Source organism: Emys orbicularis, chromosome 10 (genome assembly GCF_028017835.1).
Source record: "Emys orbicularis isolate rEmyOrb1 chromosome 10, rEmyOrb1.hap1, whole genome shotgun sequence".
In the NCBI taxonomy this organism is placed as follows: Eukaryota; Metazoa; Chordata; order Testudines; family Emydidae; genus Emys; species Emys orbicularis.
Window position 1 is genome coordinate 74,180,533 of NC_088692.1, and position 20,002 is coordinate 74,200,534.

General features: G+C 41.7%; 1 protein-coding gene across 1 annotated transcript in view; it reads right to left on the reverse strand.

Annotated features, from left to right (window-relative positions):
• IL16 (interleukin 16) overlaps positions 1–18,051 on the reverse strand; it is a 48,891-nt gene extending 30,840 nt beyond the window's left edge. The window contains exons 1-5 of the mRNA XM_065412054.1: positions 17,686–18,051; positions 6,521–6,657; positions 4,875–5,007; positions 2,814–2,963; positions 703–811 (exon numbers count right to left, since the gene is read on the reverse strand). Coding sequence (XP_065268126.1) covers positions 703–811; positions 2,814–2,963; positions 4,875–5,007; positions 6,521–6,657; positions 17,686–18,051 — 895 coding nt within the window. The remainder of the gene's footprint in view (positions 1–702; positions 812–2,813; positions 2,964–4,874; positions 5,008–6,520; positions 6,658–17,685) is intronic.
• Between the last annotated feature and the right edge of the window lie 1,951 nt (positions 18,052–20,002).

Genomic DNA, 20,002 nt, shown 5'->3' on the forward strand with positions numbered 1-20,002 from the left:
ACACTTGTAAATTTTACCCTTATTAAAGATTTGTTTATAGTCAGTTGCAATACCTGTTTCTCAAGTACACCTCTACCCCGATATAACGCGACCCGATATAACACGAATTTGGATATAACGCGGTAAAGCAGTGCTCTGGGGGGGCGGGGCTGCGCACTCCGGCGGATCAAAGCTCGATACAAAGTTCGATATAACACGGTTTCACCTATAACATGGTAAGATTTTTTGGCTCCCGAGGACAGCATTATATTGGGGTAGAGGTATATTGGTACATGTTGCCACTGGGAATTATAACACTTAAGAGCAATGTTTAAATTAAAAATGATTTTTTTAATTACAAAACTATTTTTGTTAATGTTAATTTTAGTAAAAATCAAAGCTTCCTCCCCCCCTCCAAAAAAAGTCTGAACCAGTTCAGGGTACCTTTAAAATATGCAAAATGGTGTGCATGTGTATGTATATACATAATTTTTATGTACAGGGATCATGACTGATCAGTATGTATGGATATCTGAATCCATTCTTTAATACTAGCTTTTCATGCACCATGAGTCTTACAGAAAGAAGAAACTTTAGCTAAAACCCTCCAGAGTAAAGATTGGCAAAAAAAAGCTATTTCTTTCAACATCATGATATCGTAACCTGAGAAAGTTTCATGCATTTAAATTTCCCAAGAGAATATATTTCCTCTTAGAAACTTACTGGTTGAATTACTGCGAGTCCTTTGGCAGCTGGCTTTGGTGTGCAGAAAACAATTAGTTTGTATTTCCAATTTAACAGGCCTTTCATTACAGACACCTGTTGAGGATTCCTGAAAAGAGACCCAGAATATTTTAAATACAAATCTGACCAGCTATGTTTTTACTGCGAGTGCTAATCCCTTCACTAAGTGCAACAACAAAAAACATGCAAGTTAATCTCCATTTAAAAAAAAAATTCTCACAATTTAGTTTGCACAAACTTCAGCCTGGATTTTAACTTGTATCCCAGAACTTGGGGAGGAAAGCAGTTTATCTGGCATAAATGGAATGATTAGGGATGGTGGTTCTAAATGATTTGTTTGATAATGTTTCTTTCAAAACATCAGAAATAATTGTAACGTACTGTACCTGAGAACTAGTATGGAAATAAATGCAGTTTAGAAGTTACATTCAGGATGCTAGGTAAAAAGTGAGTCTACCTCCCTCTTCTTCCCCCACCCCCAACAAACTTACAAGGATATTTTCATTTCTTGGTAAACTCTAGATATGCTGGTCTAAATATCAGGTGTGACTAGTGGTTTGGTTTTAAAGGGGCCTGATTTTTGGAGGGTAGATGATTAGCACTTTCTGAGAATTGGGCCCTTTCAAGGAGTTCCAAGATAGGCACTCAAAATCACTTTTGGGCTAGGGAGTTTGATGGGAAAAATAAATGATTACACCCAACTAGGAACCCCACTCTAAGCATACGTTAAAAATAACGAGTTCCATCCATCTATGGATCTAGGCAATGCAATTTATTGCAATTAATAGGATGTATGCTGGAAAGGCATAACGAGTGGGGTACCGCAGGGGTCTGTTTTGGGACCGGCTCTGTTCAATATCTTCATCAACGACTTAGATATTGGCATAGAAAGTACGCTTATTAAGTTTGCGGATGATACCAAACTGGGAGGGATTGCAACTGCTTTGGAGGACAGGGTCATAATTCAAAATGATCTGGACAAATTGGAGAAATGGTCTGAGTTAAACAGGATGAAGTTTAACAAAGACAAATGCAAAGTGCTCCACTTAGGAAGAAAAAATCAGTTTCACACATACAGAATGGGAAGAGACTGGCTAGGAAGGAGTACGGCAGAAAGGGATCTAGGGGTTATAGTGGACCACAAGCTAAATATGAGTCAACAGTGTGATGCTGTTGCAAAAAAAGCAAACATGATTCTAGGATGTATTAACAGGTGTGTTGTGAGCAAGACACGAGAAGTCATTCTTCCGCTCTACTCTGCTCTGGTTAGGCCTCAGCTGGAGTATTGTGTCCAGTTCTGGGCACCGCATTTCAAGAAAGATGTGGAGAAATTGGAGAGGGTCCAGAGAAGAGCAACAAGAATGATTAAAGGTCTTGAGAACATGACCTATGAAGGAAGGCTGAAAGAATTGGGTTTGTTTAGTTTGGAAAAGAGAAGACTGAGAGGGGACATGATAGCAGTTTTCAGGTATCTAAAAGGGTGTCATAAGGAGGAGGGAGAAAACTTGTTCACCTTAGCCTCTAAGGATAGAACAAGAAGCAATGGGCTTAAACTGCAGCAAGGGAGGTCTAGGTTGGACATTAGGAAAAAGTTCCTAACTGTCAGGGTGGTTAAACACTGGAATAAATTGCCTAGGGAGGTTGTGGAATCTCCATCTCTGGAGATATTTAAGAGTAGGTTAGATAAATGTCTATCAGGGATGGTCTAGACAGTATTTGCTCCTGCCATGTGGGCAGGGGACTGGACTCGATGACCTCTCGAGGTCCCTTCCAGTCCTAGAATCTATGAATCTATGAATCTATTGAGCCCTATCAATTCTAAAAGAATGATAACTGTTGGCAGTGTAATCATAGTATAAAAGAGTACTAATTGCATGGAAAAACCTCTCTCTCTCTCTCTCTCTGAGTTAAATCATTGGGAAAATAGCTATGATAAAATCGCATGTATGTGACAAACTATCACTTTGCTAAAAAGCCAAGCCAATTTTACTCAAGGGAATCTTGCAGGGGTTGGGGAGGCCACAAAATGGTATAGGAGTAGGGTCTATATGTCATAAGATGTTGAGAGCCAACAAAAATATGTAACTTACTTCTTGAAGTCTAATTTTAGTAGAGCTGTTTGGAGGTATCCTATCACAGTGAGCCAATGAATGATAACTTTCCTCTTCAGCAGCAGGAGGCGCCATTGCCAAATCATAAAAAAATACGTCTTCTTTCCGGCTTGCTTCCCCTAGTGAATTCTTTAGAATAAGAAGCACAAAGAAGAGTCTGAAGGGTGCGTTGTGAAACTGATTTTATTGCTTTTGGCTAAGCAGCCAGTTCCAGAATCTCATTTCAAAAATGTTTTCTATTAACTTTTAGTTTTGTTTTTCAGCCAACATAATGTATGTTTTAAAGGGCACAGTGGGGCCTACCCTGGCTGAGGCTGTTGGGTGCTACCACAATATAAATGTTAAATATAGTCTGCCTTATAAAACATAAGTCCTCTTTGATTTTGAAAGGAAAAATAAATAAACTCCTGGTTACAGTCTAACAGACCACGGGGTGCTGGACAATGTACAGTATGAAGATGCTAAAAAGAGGCACACTCTGGGCAGGACTGCAGACTTCAGTTCTCATTTCTCTAACTAAGCCTGTACTGGCTACGTGAGTTTCCTGGGCTCTAGATAACTGAACTTTTTTTTCCGTTAACATTTAGGTCCCAATCCTGCAATGAACACCTCCGGAAACACCATTGACTTCAAAGGGGCTCCATGCAGATGCAAGGCAGGGAAGTATCCCCATGGAACTCACTGCAGGAATGGTGCCTTAGGGCTTGTCTACACAGTGCTTCAGTCAGTACTAGCTGAGTATAAATTCTAGTGCAGTGGTTCTCAAACTAGGGCCGCCGCTTGTTCAGGGAAAGCCCCTGGCGGGCCGAGCCGGTTTGTTTACCTGCTGCGTCTGCAGGTTTGGCCGATCGCGGCTCCCACTGGCCGCGGTTCACCGCTCCAGGCCAATGGGGGCTGCAGGAAGCAGCACGGGCCAAGGGACTTGCTGGCCGCCCTTCCTGCAGCCCCCATTGGCCTGGAACGGTGAACCGCGGCTAGTGAGAGCCGCGATCGGCCGGACCTGCGGATGCGGCAGGTAAACAAACCGGCCCGGCCCGCCAGGGGCTTTCCCTGAACAAGTGGCGGCCCTAGTTTGAGAACCACTGTTCTAGTGTGCCCTAGTGTACTGCACACTAATTGGCCCAGGTGCACCCTGCTGGCGCACACTAAAAGCTCCCTAGTTTGCATTAATATAGTCCCGTTTCAAACACTGTTACCTTAATGTGCACTAGACTGTGTCCAGTACCCGCTGTCTTCATGTAATTTTTGCCAACATGTTATTTGCTTTTATCAAAAAGTGAATGCCCTGTCCAATCATTTATTCTGAGTCTCTCCTACAAATTATGGAAGTAGGGTTTTAATTTAAATGAATGCTTTTGTGTAAAATGTAATAAAGCCTCTGGCTTAATTGCCTTTACACTATATGGCAGATTACTGGGAGAGCAGCAAGGACTAAATTAGGGAAATACAACCGGCACCACTCAGATGTGTGCTTTAGGGTAGATTAAAACCATGAGATCTGGATCCAAATGGCCCACCCACAAAAAAATCAAAGGGCTTCCACTGAAAAAGGGCTTGTTTGTAATACTCCTTCCTCACTGTCCCGTTAATGGTACCTCGTGCTCTCCGATCCCCACGGCAAACCCTAGCACTCTGTAGCAGTGAGTCCCACAGCTATAGAGCCTTGGATCCAAACTTGGTGGGTCCTTGGCCCTTTCCCAGCCCAGATCCTGGGTTCATGGATCTTCCCTTCATCCTCTCCGGCTTTGGTCAATTTGTACATAGAAAACACACAGTGGTGGGATATGTGCTTATGAAAGGAGTGATTGTATAGTCCCAGCTAGAATTTCCAAGGGCTGATGGCTCCCCATAGTCTCTGTTTGTCCTGGAAGAGCTACACTGAAGGTTAGCAGACTTAGACCACATGAGGTTTTGGGGTTTGTCAAGAAGAGAAAAAAACAAATGTTCCAGATGTTCAATGCACTGATCCCTCTTGTCTTTCAGGTAAATGCTGTTGAAATGCCATGGAGATGTGGGGTGGGCCACAGCCCTCACACTTACCTTGCTAGCAATCACCAAATTCACCAGGCCTGTTGCTGATTGAATGAGAGATTCAGCCTCTTTGCTGGTGAGCTCTTTAAGTGATTGTCCATTTAGTGTTAACAGTTCATCCCCTGGGCTTAGACGACCATCCCTTTAAATAACACACACACACAGTATTACAGACCCAAGAACAATACATCATAATTGAGATTGTTCTTGGTGTCTCGCCCGCAAAGGAGCCACATTAAATCTCTCCGTTCCCCTGCCACCTTGAACACCCTGATGCAGGGGCTGGCTACAATCACAGATGGCTCCCTGCTAGCACTCCTTAGTGCACAAGACATCCCAAAGGGCTCCCTCTTCCCCCACCAGTCTAAGCTGTGCAGAGGACTGTATACTGTGCTCTCTTAAGAGAACTCAGGGCCATAATGCCTTCCAGTACTTCTGGTAGCATGGTGGCCCTTACCAAGGGCTATTAAAAAGAGGGCACCATAAATCTTGTACAATGCACAAGCTAGCATCTTTCTAATCAATCATTTAGATAATGCATAGAGAGTACACTTAAAAACTTTGTGGACAATACCAAGCTGGGAGGGGTTGCAAGGGCTTAGGAGGAGAGGATTAAAATTCAAAATGATCTGGACAAACTGGAGAAATGGTCTGAAGTAAATTGGATGAAATTCAATAAGGACAAATGCAAAGTACTCCATTTAGGAAGGAACAATCAATTGCACACATACAAAATGGGAAATGACTGCCTAGGAAGGAGTACTGCAGAAAGGGATCTGGGGGTCATAGTGGATTGCAAGCTAAATATGAGTGAAGAGTGTAATGCTGTTGCAAAACAAGTGAATACTATTCTGTAATGTTGTAAGCAAGACACAAGAAGTAATTTCTCCACTCTACTCAGCACTGATAAGGCCTCAGCTGGAGTACTGTAACCAGTTCTAGGTGCCACATTTCAGGAAAAATGTGGACAAACTGGAAAAAGTCCAGAGGACAGCAACAAAGATGATTAAAGGTATAGAAAACATGACCTATGAGGAAAGTTTGAAAACATTGGGTTTGTTTAGTCTGGAGAAGAGAAGGCGGGGGTCGGGCGGACGATAACGGTTTTCAAGGACATAAAAGGTTGTTACAAGGAGGAGGAAGAGACATTGTTCTTGTTAACCTCTGAGGATAGGACAAGAAACAATGGGCTTAAATTGCAGCAAGGGTGGTTTAGGTTGGACATTAGGAAAAACTAGAACAAAGCACTGGAACAAATTGCCTAGGGAGGTTGTGGAATCTCTGTCATTGGAGGTTTTAAGAAAGGGTAGAGAAACGCCTGTCAGGGATGGTCTAGCTATTTCGTAGTCCTGCCTTGAGTGCAGGGGATTGGACTAGATGATCTCTCGAGGTCCCTTCCAGTCCTACACCTCTATGATTCTATGATTCTATAATCCTTATTTGCGATTAACATTGAGAAGAGTTAGAGCTGAGCATGGCTGCATCTTTTATTTCTAATATGTGTAACCATTTCCTCAGCTCAGTGCAATATAAGATGTTTCCTGTGCATCACTGCGTTCCTTTGGATTTAAGATCTTAAAGTGCAGCTAATGTCAGAAGATGGATCCTGCAAAAACCATCAAGTTAGTCCATAATAATAATTATAAACCAAGTACCTGTGGGCAGCACCCCCGTTGATCACTTGGCTGACTGTGAACCCTTTCCCAAAAGAAGTGCAGTTGGGGGTTCTAGAGACTTGGATCCCCAGGCCATCATTCCCAGTGGCTATACAAAGCCTCCGGATGCAGCCATCCTGGTTCAGGAAGATGAAGATAAAAACTCTTTATTGCGTCAAAGTAAATATGCAGAGAATATTTAAGTTATTTACAGTTTGCTTTTTTTTTTTTTAAGCATCAATTTTCTTGGTCCTAGATCCAGATTATTTCTAAGCACAAGAAAAGTAGAAGCTGAATGCAGCTCACATGTGAGTAGATGCTGTTGTGTGAGACAAACATCTCAAACAATTCTTCTCCATGGGACTGCAATGGCTTCTGATTACCATAGGAAAAGATTATAGTACGATGTGTTTTGCCATGAAGAGGCAAGAGAGCAGCTGACAGATTTTGACAATAGGGATGTGTGAGTTTTTTGCCCATGCCAACTGGAAGGGAAGGGAGAGACAAAAATAGTAAGTTAAATACACTGGGACACATTTATACTTGAAGTCAGTGGAGTATTTTTCCCTCTGTTTTATTGATACAGTTAAGTGTTTTCTCCTTACTACATTACAAGTGGTTAATGATCCTGAAAGAAGTATCCACCCACCCCGGGGGGAAGAAAAGAGAAAGAATGAGAGGTTGAATTCCAGTAATACATTATAATATTCAACCCCTAGTGGCAGTAGAGTTAAACGGCCATTTTTATTTTGTTAACTTGGCTTTATGCACTGCTAAGAAACTCATGCCAATACAAGGCCAAATTTTGCCTATAGAAACATACATGAAAGTCACTCTTGCTTCCAAAAACTGATGTGGGATCATAGGGTCTGGTGAGATTCTTGCACTAGGTTCATGGCCAAATACCTGCAGCCTGGTAAAGCTTATGCAGTTGGCAATGCCATGGGCTGGGACAGCTAAGGATAAAAGCGGTAGTGGCCGTATGGTCTGAGGAGGTGCCCGAACAATGTTTCATTTTATATTCAGAATTCAGGCTTGGATCTTGCAAACCTTTTCTCACATAAATACTTATTCCCATGAATAGCCCCTTTGAAATGAATAGAACTGCTCACATGAGCAATGATTCTTCGTACAAGTCAGGGCTTACAGCGTTGAGCACTTAAATTTGGAGGATTTTATTTTTTGACACATTGGGGCAAATTTTCAGCCAGTCTCAAGCTCCACTCTATTCAGAGACACCTCCTCCCATTAAAACCCACATATGGGTTCCCCAACTTGTGTACAGGCCTTAGATCCCCATCCTGCAAGGAGAACTGCTCGATTCCCAGTTGAGTTAGTGGAGCTCCATGCAGGCGGCCTCATGGTTTTCTTTGCAAGATCAGAAGCTTAGACTGTAAATTCTTTGGGGGCAGGGATTATCTCAATATATGTTGTTCATATATGCAATGGGGACACTATCCTGACTTAGATTTCAAGGCAGGCGCTACTGTTATTTAAATGTCAAATAATAATAATAAGAGGTGATCTGGATATTTTTCTGGGCACAATCATTTGCATGCATTAAATTAGTGAGAATGCAAAAATGGAAGCTAGTTCTGTTGTGTGTCTCACAAAAACTAGAGAACAGCTATAATTTTTGTTTTAAATCCCTTTTTTAACCCCATCGGGCTTGGTTAATTTTCAGCTTAGCTCTATCTGTCAAACTCATTAGAAATTATTTTTTGTTGGAGGGATATGTAGCAATTTGTATGTGTTGTCATCATTTGCAGTTTTGAGTTCCGGATATAGATCATTATATTAATATCCAAGTTATAGCAACATGACATAAAAGCTGATCTTTAAAAAATAAATATTAGACTGGCCAATGTTACAGCAGCCAATTTGTTTGGGCTTTGCTCTTTAATGTCTCATTTCCTGTCTCATGTATTATTTTATATATAAAAATGCTCTGCTGGTGCTTCCAAGAGCAGAGCAGTTATTAGTTTTGCCCCTTTCTTTAATGTGTCCTGTTGGTTTTGTTAGGTGACTCATAGTTCCAGGCCTGGCAAATGTAGAGAACTTGTTAAAATAAAGTTGGCAGGTTTGCTGGGTGGGCAGGTGGGTCCCTCCTAGGGCACCAGACCTAGTCGTTACTGGAACGTATGTTTAATTGTTTAATGCATGTCGGTTGCCAATGAATAAAAAAATCTTTCACTTATAGGCAGCTTTGCCATACAGAGCTTAATGAAGCTGGTGAAACATGTATTTCACATCTGTTCAAATTTTATTGACCCCAAGCATGCAAATAAAATGAAGGCCTTTCAATAGTGCACTGTTAGTAAGATTATATTTAAGCAAAAAATCTCAGTCTGAAAGAAAAATCTGAATCAAAGGAGTATCGCAAGATCTTTTCGGAAACTTTTGTGTATAGATTCAGCTGATCTTTCATGCTTTTCATTTTACAACCAATTTTCTTCATTCTTGTCATGCCAAAGGCCAAATCTCAGGATATTTTTATCTCTGCCATTTCGGAAATTTCCTTTTCTGTCATTTTCTCATTAGATGTTTCTAGCTGAGAGTCCTGTCTTGAAACATCTCCTTCCAGATGCTGTTTTGAAATAAGAGTAACCATGACTTCACTGGAAAACTGAAACACTTTTGTGCACTCCGAATGTAACTCACAATAGTTAGATTGTCTGAAATGAAATACATGGCTGCACATGGATGGTTCGAGGAAGGTCTGGTAATCACTTAACCAGGCATATGATGATAACCTGATTGACTCTGTTTAAAAAACAGTAATAACAATATAACAGTGAGTGCAACTATTAGGCTTCTGTATCCTGCTGAATGCTAAAGAGCTGTGGTTTCTGAGTCAATGACCGATTAGGAGAATAGAGCCTTTCTGAATTTTCTTCCAGAGAAATTATATTGTGTCAGTTTTGAAAAATAGGTCCAGAGGCCTCGCTGGTGTAAATCAGCAGAGCTCCATTGATTTTGATATGTTCAGCTGAGGAACTGGCCCTTTAAAAACTTTTAGACAAAATTCCATTTATTTTCCTAGCATCTGTCTGCGAATTCCCTTTGCAATTAATAAAGGTACTAGCTGGTACCTGTGAAAAATCCATGGGCTAGTGGAACTGTGCCATTGGAGGTGACCACCCTACTCCTTCCCTCTCTGTTTTACCTTCTTCTTGCCAATTGCCCTCCTCCTTGGTAGTGAGATTATGAGATCAGTGGTACATGAATTAATCGGATGATGCAACAGGTGGGGCATGGGATTCAGGTTCCCACAAAACCCTGGCTATAGCTAGTTGATGGATAGAGAGACAGGTAAACAGATCACGCAGTATGAATAGATCTGTCTATTCATCAACTATCCTTAGCCATGTTTTTTTATGGGAACCTGCCCTACCTGTTGCATCACCCACTTCCTACATGTCACATCACTCAGCAAGTTTAAGAGATAACCTGTCTCTGATCTCACAGTCCCATTTCTGGGAAAGGCAGAAGGGAGAGGACGGAAAGAGAGAGAGAGCACAAATGAAGAAAGTGAAGGAGTAAATACAGCCTCCCTCCCAACCAACCTTGTCCGGCTGTCATGCCATAACCCTGTTTCTGAGACATCACAGTCTTCTGCCATGGAAATCGTCCCGTCACAAAGAATGGGTCTGTGATGGGTTGGATCACAGAAACCCCCTTGAGAGCTGCCACCCGATGTGCAAAGACTACCCCTGCTTCTGTTTTCCCTGCCAGCTCAGGACTCCAGCACCCTGTCTTGCTGAGCCAGACACTCCAGTCTGCTCTAACAAAGACTCAGGGTCTGAATCACTTGTCCCAAAGCTGCAAGTTTACCTGAAAACAGCTCTCAGTAGTGTGCTTGTCTTTAGCACGCAGATGCCCAACTCCCAATGGGGTCTAAACCCAGATAAATCCGTTTTACCCTGCATAAAGCTTATGCAGGGTAAACTCATAAATTGTTCGCCCTCTATAACACTGATAGAGATATATGCACAGTTGTTTGCTCCCCCAGGTATTAATACATACTCTGAGTAAATTACGAAATAAAAAGTGATTTTATTAAATACAGACAGTAGGATTTAAGTGGTTCAAAGTAGTAACAGACAGAACAAAGTAAGTCACCAAGTAAAATAAAATAAAATGCGCAAATCTATGTCTAATCAAACTAAATACAGATAATTTCCTCACCAGTTCCAGAGCACTCCCTTTTACAGGCTAATCTCCTTTTAGCCTGGGTCCAGCAATCACTCACACCCCCTGTAGTTACTGTCCTTTGTTTCAGTCTCCTTCAAGTATCCTGGGGGGGGGGGGGGTGGAGAGGCTCCTTCTTTAGCCAGCTGAAGACAAAAATGGAGGGGTCTCCCACAGGTTTAAATAGACTCTCTCTTGTGGGTGGAGACCCCTCTCCTCCCTCCTATGCAAAGTCCAGCTCCAAGATGGAGTTTTGAAGTCACCTGGGCAAGTCACATGCCCCTGCATGACTCAGTCTTTACAGGCCGACGCCATTGTCCACATGGTATCTTGCATGTCTCCAGGAAGACTTCTTATGTGGATTGGAGCATTCCAAGATGCATTGTTCTCCAAGTGTTTCCTGATCAGTTACTTAACCTGGCGAATTCCTTCCTAAAGAAGCTGACCAAATGCCTCCCAAAGCTTACTTAGAAACCAAGCAACTTAGAAACCAGCCCATATTCTTAACCTCAAGTAGAAAATGATATATATATGTACAAATAGGATGAATAGATATAGTAGACCATAACCTTTACGGAGATATGTTACCTGGCACAGGCAGCACAAAACATATTCCAGTTATGTCATACATACATTTATAAGCACCCCCTCCCCATAAAGCCTTATGGGGTACACTGTCACAGGGTCAAATCATCCTCTTCTGGAAAATGGGAAGTTAACAAAAAATACACCAGGATGATGATGATGATGATGATGATGATGCAGAAAAAGTGAGTTGTTTTTTCTCTCAGGCATGAGAGATCGAGGGCCACATGGAAGATGCCAGGGGTATGGTTCTGGAACCACATGGAGCCCTATGGTCCACTGAAAATCCTGACTCCAGTCTTTTGGCAGTTGGGCAGGAAACCTGCCCCTCAACATTGTACGCTGTCCTGGATACCCCCTCTCCCTCAGGAGCCTTATTGCCGTGGCTACTATTACAGTGATTGGGTGTTACATGCCACTGCCCAACATGGGTGAGGGTGGCATGTGCAGGAGAAGCCACATATCATAATGTAGTGCTGCCAGAAGCAGGAATAAACTAGATGGGGATTACTGCTTGAAATTCCTTGGGTGCCCAAAAGACCATGCCAGCTACGGTGGATGTCCCTGGCCCCACCCATTCCTCCCCATGACTGACTTTGTCTCTGATTTCTCAGTAGCCCTATCAGATATACCCTCCTTCCACAACTTTTGCCTCAGTGTCAGTGCACCAAGTGTCATCAAGAGCAGAGAGGCTATAAAGCAGATCTTCTTATTTACACACCAGCATCCTTACTGTTTGATGCACACACGAAAAGCCAGGAAGTTACTTTGAGCAGCACATGACAGGCGAACGCATTCAGATTGGAGCATTCTTTCCCTGTTATCATCCCACTCAGGGTAAGTTATTATAGGCTACCAGCCTTTGGCTTGACACTCCATTTTCTTTGTTATTTTTTTAGCCAAGGTCGCAGTAGCTTGAGTCGTCTGCACTTTTAAGTATTGGATGTGTTGAAAGATCACAGCACACCCAGTAGAATTTACTTAACAAAATCCTTAACTTTTGAGACACATAGAAAGAGAATTCCAATGAGTGAGAGAGGTCAAAATAGCCCCTATCACTAGCCTCCCAAAGCTGCATTTTCAGACAGCTACCGACCAGCACAATATTTAATGCTCTTAGGATTCCGTTGTCTGACATCAGAGATTCACCAATCCTAGACTTTAAGGCCAGAAGGGCCCCTTGCGATAGTCTAGTCTGACTTCCTGCATAACACAGGCCATAGGATTTCTCATAGGACCCATCCGGATGAAGATCGAGGTGCCTTCCTTTCTTGGTGAATACTGTTAAGAATACTCTGAATACTGCCAGACCATTCTTGCCATGAGAGTTGATCAAAAATAAAAAGATTATGTAGGCATCTAGAAGATTTGCAAAACATTTTCATTCCATGTTTTTTCCAAGTGGACCAATTTTCATTTTCCAGACAACTTTTTGTATGGGTGTATATTTTTATAACGATATAGGGAAGTTTGTCTCTGACAATATCAAACTCACTTAGAACATAGCTTCATGCCAACTACAGAGTAATCAATGAGGAACCTTTGTTTCACCCTAGGCCCATCTACCCATTGGGAACATAGAATTGCATACACCCCAGTTTAATCGCTGAGCATGCATTCTGAAGTTATGCATCTGAAGAAGTGAGCTGTAGCCCACGAAAGCTTATGCTGAAATAAATTTGTTAGTCTCTGAGGTTCCACAAGTACTCCTGTTCTTTTTGCGGATACAGACTAACACGGCTGCTACTTTGAAATCTGAAGTTATTAACTCTTTATTTGCTGGGTTAAAATAATCCCCAAAATGCATACTGGGGACTAACCGTGCTTTGAATGTTCCTCCTTGAAAGCAAAGGCAAATGGTTTAGAACCATAATGTAATCAGAATGTCAGAAGAAGTTTTCCATGATATTTTCAGTTTGAATTTACATCAAAGTGTTTATTTATTTTCATAAGCAGAATAAGTGTCCCACAGTGAGACTGTTACACAAGTTACAGTTCCCGGGATTCATTTGAAACTCAGCCACCCGGTATCAGTTATCAGAATTGTCACAGTAGACCGGAAATGTTGTGACTTTGCCTAGAAATCAGTTATGAAGCAAACCTAATACACAGCACTGTCTTCTACTTTATAATAATACACATGTCAGCGTGGTGAAGACTGGATGCAACCTCACACCTAAATGCTGTGTTTTCTGCACGATTGTTGCTTTAATGGTACAAATCGCTAAGGTGGAAGTGGGATAATCTACATTGGCACAAGTCATTTGTTACACTAGCACCAGTGTCTGCCCCAGGAGTTGCACTGGTGTGGCTACATCAGTATAACCACACTGGAACAAAAAAAAATGTCCTTAGTTGCCTTGTGCTCAATTTCTGTTTGTTAAATAAGATTCTCAAATGAAAAACACTTTAGAAGAGCAAAGTAGTAGTAGTGTTCTCCTTAAACTCTGAGGATAGGACAAGAAGCAATGGGCTTAAATTGCAGCAAGGGCACTTTAGGTTGGACATTAGGCAAAACTTCCTAACTGTCAGGGTGGTTAAGCACTGGAATAAATTGCCTAGGGAGGTTGTATAATCTCTATCATTAGAGATTTTAAAGAGCACGTTAGACAAACACCTGTAAGGATGGTTTAGATAATACTTAGGGCTGGTCTTCACTACGGGGAGATGGATGCTGCTGCAATCGATGCTCTCCGGGGTTGACCAGAGAGCGCTAAATCGACCACAGAGCGCTCTCTGGTCAACCCCGGTATTCCAGTTCTTCGAGAAGACTAAGGGAAGTCGACCGGAGAGCGTCTCCCATCGAAGCAGTGCAGTGAAGACACCGGGGTAAGTTGACCTAAGCTACGTCAACTCCAGCTAAGTTATTCACGTAGGTGGAGTAGTGTAACTTAGGTCGACTTACCCCAGTAGTGAAGACAAGCCCTTAGTCCTACCATGAGTGCAGGGGACCGGACTAGATGACCTCTCAAGGCCCCTTCCAGTCCTATGATTCTATGATTATGATGCAAGTTACAAACAATTCTCAGGGTCTTAGTAAGCTGTCAGTGTGGCCCTCCAGACCATAACAAAACAAGCCAGGTCTTCCAGGGATCAGAAGTGTTGCCTTAGTTTCCACACTTCCATCTATTCACAGCTGCTCTGTTTTGACAAGCAACAAAGACCCTTGTAGTACTTTTATTATTCTTGTTACGATCACTGGTTATCAAAATTATTTCTATGTAATATATAAATGATAGCTGTAATCAGATCATGGGACTTCCTATGATACGTATTGTGTCGATACATAGAACTTGCCAAGTATTTGCAACAAGAGTACCTGAAACTGGTTGCCTGAAATAGTGATGCTGGAAACACTGTGTAATTTAATCACAGTGTGAACACTAGTGAATCATACACAATTAACAGGGTAAGGCTCAGACAGGAACATGAATTCGTCCACTGCTGGGCCTGGAAGGAACTGCTCTTTGAGAGTTCAGTGCTCTGGATTTCCATCTACATCTGGTGCATCCGTACGCAATGAACAGTAAATCATTTAATATTTTTTTAACTTCTCCTCCCCTCCATTGTAGGTCTGTGGAGGGTGTTCGCACCTTCAGTGTCATGGGCACTAGGCATAGAGCTGCAGGTATTGCAAGGCAGAAAACTGATGGACTAACGCAATAGTCTGGCACAGCTGTGTGCCCCAGTAATGTCACAGAAAAATGGATTCTGATTCCCTGAAATGAGAATGGGCCATGCATTGACCAGTGAATTTCTGCAGCTGATTATAGAGAGGAATAGAGAGCCTGACACACTGGGACCTGAAGAAAATCACCGACTCTTTTCTTCTGGATATTTGAGGAGAGAGGTTTTAAGAGAGGGCCAAGTGCTCTCTAATACATGCTGCATGAAGGAGCCGGTTATGACAGACCTGTGTGACAGAGAGGGGATGTACCGATCACTTCATTGCATATTGCAGAGCCTCAGCAAGACGACAGAGAAGGGAGATCAAAGTACATGATGCCAGCATCTCTGCTCTTGTAGGAGGAGAAATGAGGACTTGATGGCATCACCATGATTCCACCCTGTATACAGAAGGTTAACAAGTGCCACTAGGGGACACTTACATTGCAAAAGATGAATTAATGTGTACCTGTTCTCCAGCAGCAGTAGCTAACCTGACTACTGTAAATTCAAGGCACCTGGATGCTCTGACTTGACTATCTTTGGTAAAATGGTGAGAAGTCATATGCTGGTGAACCTGGGGCCGTTATTGGAACTCAGAGTGCTTTGGGTTTGTGGATGGACAAGCTGCAACAACTGACAAGCACATGAGAATGCACTGTGCAAGGAAGACAGAGAGGAATCCTTTGGCTGGCAGAGGCCAGCAGCCTCCTTTCATTTGCAGAGTGAGCTCACCAGCCAGAATGTGGAATGTTTCCATGCTGGAGGAAGGGTGTGGTTTTGCAGAGCTCCATTGTGATTGGGTGTCTTTGGGAGCCGACTCAATTTAAGTCATTTTTTTTCTTTCCGTTGGAATGCAGTAGAATATGGGGGTGGGGGAGCCTCCATTTTGAGACTGAAATGTTGTGCACTATATTCTCCTGATTCCTTTTTTGTCAAGTTTGGGCTATGTGCTGTGATCATTAGAGAGAAACTCAAGTGGCATGATGTAGATTTGGATTCAGAGTTTGAACACCATAAATATTAGTTGAGGTTTGGATATGAAGTTTTGATTTGAGCCCATCGCTAAAGAAGAGATGCAAAAATGAATGGAAGGAATATTTCATACAAAGGAATCAGTTCCCTCATACAGGACAATATTTGCATCGCTAATATGAATATGATTTAATAGGTATTAGGATACCATGGAGGTGACCAGCTATAAATTACCTAGGTATATAATGTATATTTAGTTCCTGTCACCAAGAAGGTTCTCAAAGTGCTTTAGTCTTTACTAGCTGAGTGACAGACTATGTACTGTGTATTAGGAGATGCTTCACTTACGCCTGTAATGCAGCCACCTCTGGGATGAAACAATGTAGCTGCTTAACAGCAGAGAGCAACAATATACAACACCTTAGGACAGAAAGTGATAAAATATGCAGCATCCAACTGAAATTGTAGGGGGAATTTATTATAGGTATCCAGAATGTAATCACTCAATTTGAAAAATGGCCAGAATGGTAGGGTTACTACATTTCCTCTTGATAAAAGCAGCATCCGTTTTTTAATGACCAGAGGGACTTAGGGTCTCACTTTTATATCTGTTTAAAAGGTGACATCTCTAGCAACGTAGTCTCTAGCACCCTTCAAACTCAGATCATTTGCCTACTGGATCACCTGAGTTTCCCATAGTGCTAACCCAGCTGCACCTCACTTAGCTTGTAAGATCTGACAAGATCACTGTTTAAAAAGGACTCCGGCATTTCGCGAAGCCTGAGCTCGTAAGCTGGAAAAGTACGCCCCCCCTTGGCTGACACCCTGTGAGCGAAGGGCTATGAGGTGCAGTTGGACACCCTGATTGTCAGAGCCCTGGGCGCCTGGGACCCCTGCAACAAGCGTGTGCTGCGGACCTGCGGGATCGGTCGATGCTACGCACAGCTCATGCGGCGCCTCATGGTCTCAGACACCATCCGATGGTCCAGGGACATCTACATCGAGCACATCACCGGCCACCAACAGTACCAGGAGGCGTGAGCCAGAGTGACATCGTTCTCCCACTACGAGAAAGGGACCAAGTGACCTTCCCCGTTGGATCATATGAACTGGAACCATAAACTCCCTGAACATTAAATCTCACCAAATGAGGGTCAATCCATCCTCATCATCATATCCACTCATTATACTCCACACCCGAACAAAGCCACTCTATGAACTTCATAGCCTCATATCTCAATGCCTGTACTTTGACCCATCAACCTTTTACCCCCAATCGGGGATATTGCAGATTATGTATTCCTTATGCCACCTGATCTTAAACCAAACTTTGAACCCTCGATAATCTGTACGTTATTCCCTGATAACCAGAAACGTCTATGCTCAAACTCTGTTCACTTTTTTTTTAACATCATCTTAATAAAATTTTTAAATGGTCTGTACTGTAATGACAGCTTTCTATTATGACAGCTGATCTGCTGCATTCCAGGTAGAGTGCACCTGCTATGCTGCTGAATGCACTGAGTATGGCTTAACATTCCACTGACTTCAATGGCATGTCAGTCAGCAGAGTGCAGTGGAGAGACCCTGTAGCCCAAGAGGGAGTGTAATACATTTTGTATGCTATTTATGCGGAGTTGGAACACTGCTGTCTCATGATCTCTGAGAATCAGTGGGGTGTCTTCTGTGCCCTGAGATTCATGAAACCATTGTAACATACAATAAAAAAGAGTCAGTGAATTGCCTACCTGGATGAAGAACTTTCTTCTCATATTCTTGCAGCTCTCACTTGCATCATCTTTGGACTGGATCACGTTGGTGATCACAAGAGGATAAGGAGTGCTGTCATCCGGTTCTGAACTGCACAGCACTTGTAGTCCAGGGCAACTGTCAATTTCCTCTTGATCCCAATTGGTAGAAATCTCAATGGGATCAGGGCATTTCTCATCTGGACTCGACCCATCATCAGTATTCTTGGCATTACAGAGTATAAGTGATCTTGAAATGGAGCGAAACTTTTTTGATTTCCTGCTCCCAACGCTGCTCTGTCGATCCATCTTCAGTTTGCTGGTGATGCTGCCCTTTTTCCTCTCATGTTCCCATTTATGTGGCATGACAGTGCCAATAACTGTCTCTAGTCCTCAGCAGCTAAATATCTTCCCAGAAGAGAAATATAAAAAGTGAGTTATAATTTGCCTCGTCCTATTTCCCCTCCCAATAACCTACACTACTGAAAAGTTGTGATGAAAAAACAGAGTCAACAAAGCCTTTCAGTCTGCTAACAACCATGTGATGTCTTATGACTTGCAACGTTTATTTCTGTGAAGTGCTGTACTAAATTCTCCTTCACCTTTCATTCTCTTCCCATGCTCTCCAAGCACAGAGGAGTGCTTTTAACAAATGTTTTTTGAGGCTTCCGTTGTGTTGCTTCTTCCTGGTTTCTGCTGAATTTGCAGGATGAAATCCCAAATTGAAAAGAAGATACACAAAAGCACTATTCTATCCTTCAAACTCACATAGAAGGAGAGGCTCTGCTTGGAGCCTGATTTATGAAAGCATTATAATTCAAATAGGATTAATCAAATTGTTAAGGTTAAATTCTCTGCCTGGCACATCTGATTTGTAAGTGGTTTAGCTAAAGTAGCTCTTGGCCATGAATAAGGAAGGAATGTCAGGCTGGAGTGAAACACATACCTTTGGACAGCTAAGCCCACTTAAAAGACTGTGTTTAATTGCAAAAGAGAGATCCATTGAAGCCGTTTAGATGTGAATACTGATTAAGGATTGAACCTCAGAAAAGAATACAACTCCAGCGTATTAATGCAAAAATAACCCATTAAAGGTATTATTTTTTCCACTGTATGTTTCTGCGTACCAAATCAAAATAAAACAGAGCAGAAATGCCACGGAGTAGCAATGTGATTTAAAAATTGGTACTTTATAAAATGAATATTAAGTAAAGGAATAAGCATATTAGAAAAATTAAGAAAAACTGGTCAATAAATTTTCAGCATAACCGTCTTCCATCATAAAATGCAAGTTAGTTGAAATTAAAATGGTTTTCAGGAGCATATTGATTTTTGATGGGTGAAAGTTTAAATGAATCATTCTGACTTTCTCATTTCATTTTGATAATATTGAAACATTTTGTTTTAACTTTATCATCTCAAGTAATTTCATTTATACTTTTATAGTATATCACAGTATTAATTTGAATAGTATATTTAAAATTATCATAGAATATCAGGGTTGGAAAGGACCTTAGGAGATCATCTAGTCCAACCCCTTGCTCAAAGCAGGACCAATCCCCAATTAAATCATCCAACCAATTTTTGCCCCATATCTCTAAATGGCCCCCTCAAGGATTGAACTCACAACCTGGGGTTTAGCAGGCCAATGCTCAAACCACATATATTTATTGTTATATAGTATTATGTTTTGACATTATCTAAATGAAATGTGTTTACCCTACTGAAACTAAATGATTTTACATTATTGAAATAAAATGTTGCTGATCCTAATTTTTTTGGAATTTCCCATTTCACAGAAAATTTTGACTTTTCATTCCAATTCTGAATGAAAACAAATTTTGAAATGTAGGAATTTCCTACAGAACAGAAATTCTGTTTTCTGGCCAGCTCTAGTAATAAAGTTATGTAATTATACAGGGCTTATTCCTCCTGTTTTTCTTTCTTTTGATCTGTTTATTAAAATGCACAGGTCCGGGAAAGTTATGGAATGTAGTTTACATTAAATTGAAAAGCATATTTAAAATAAATCTTTTCAAGTCTGTAGCTTTGACCCATGCAATTTGCACAATATGCTTTAGACTGGGATTTCTTTCTTTCTTTCTCTCTCTTTTAGTGACTCTAGTGCTGGTTAAAGTTGTAAAACTGTCTGGAATATCTGGTTAACCCCAGAACAGGTACACCCTGACCAGGAAGAAAAGTGCTGAGAGAGTGGTTCAATCTCTATGTTCCATTCAGTCCTTAGTATCTCTGAGAGTGCTAGCAATGGTGCCAGGTAATGCTAATTATGATGCGATGAGTTGAGGATTTTGTTGGA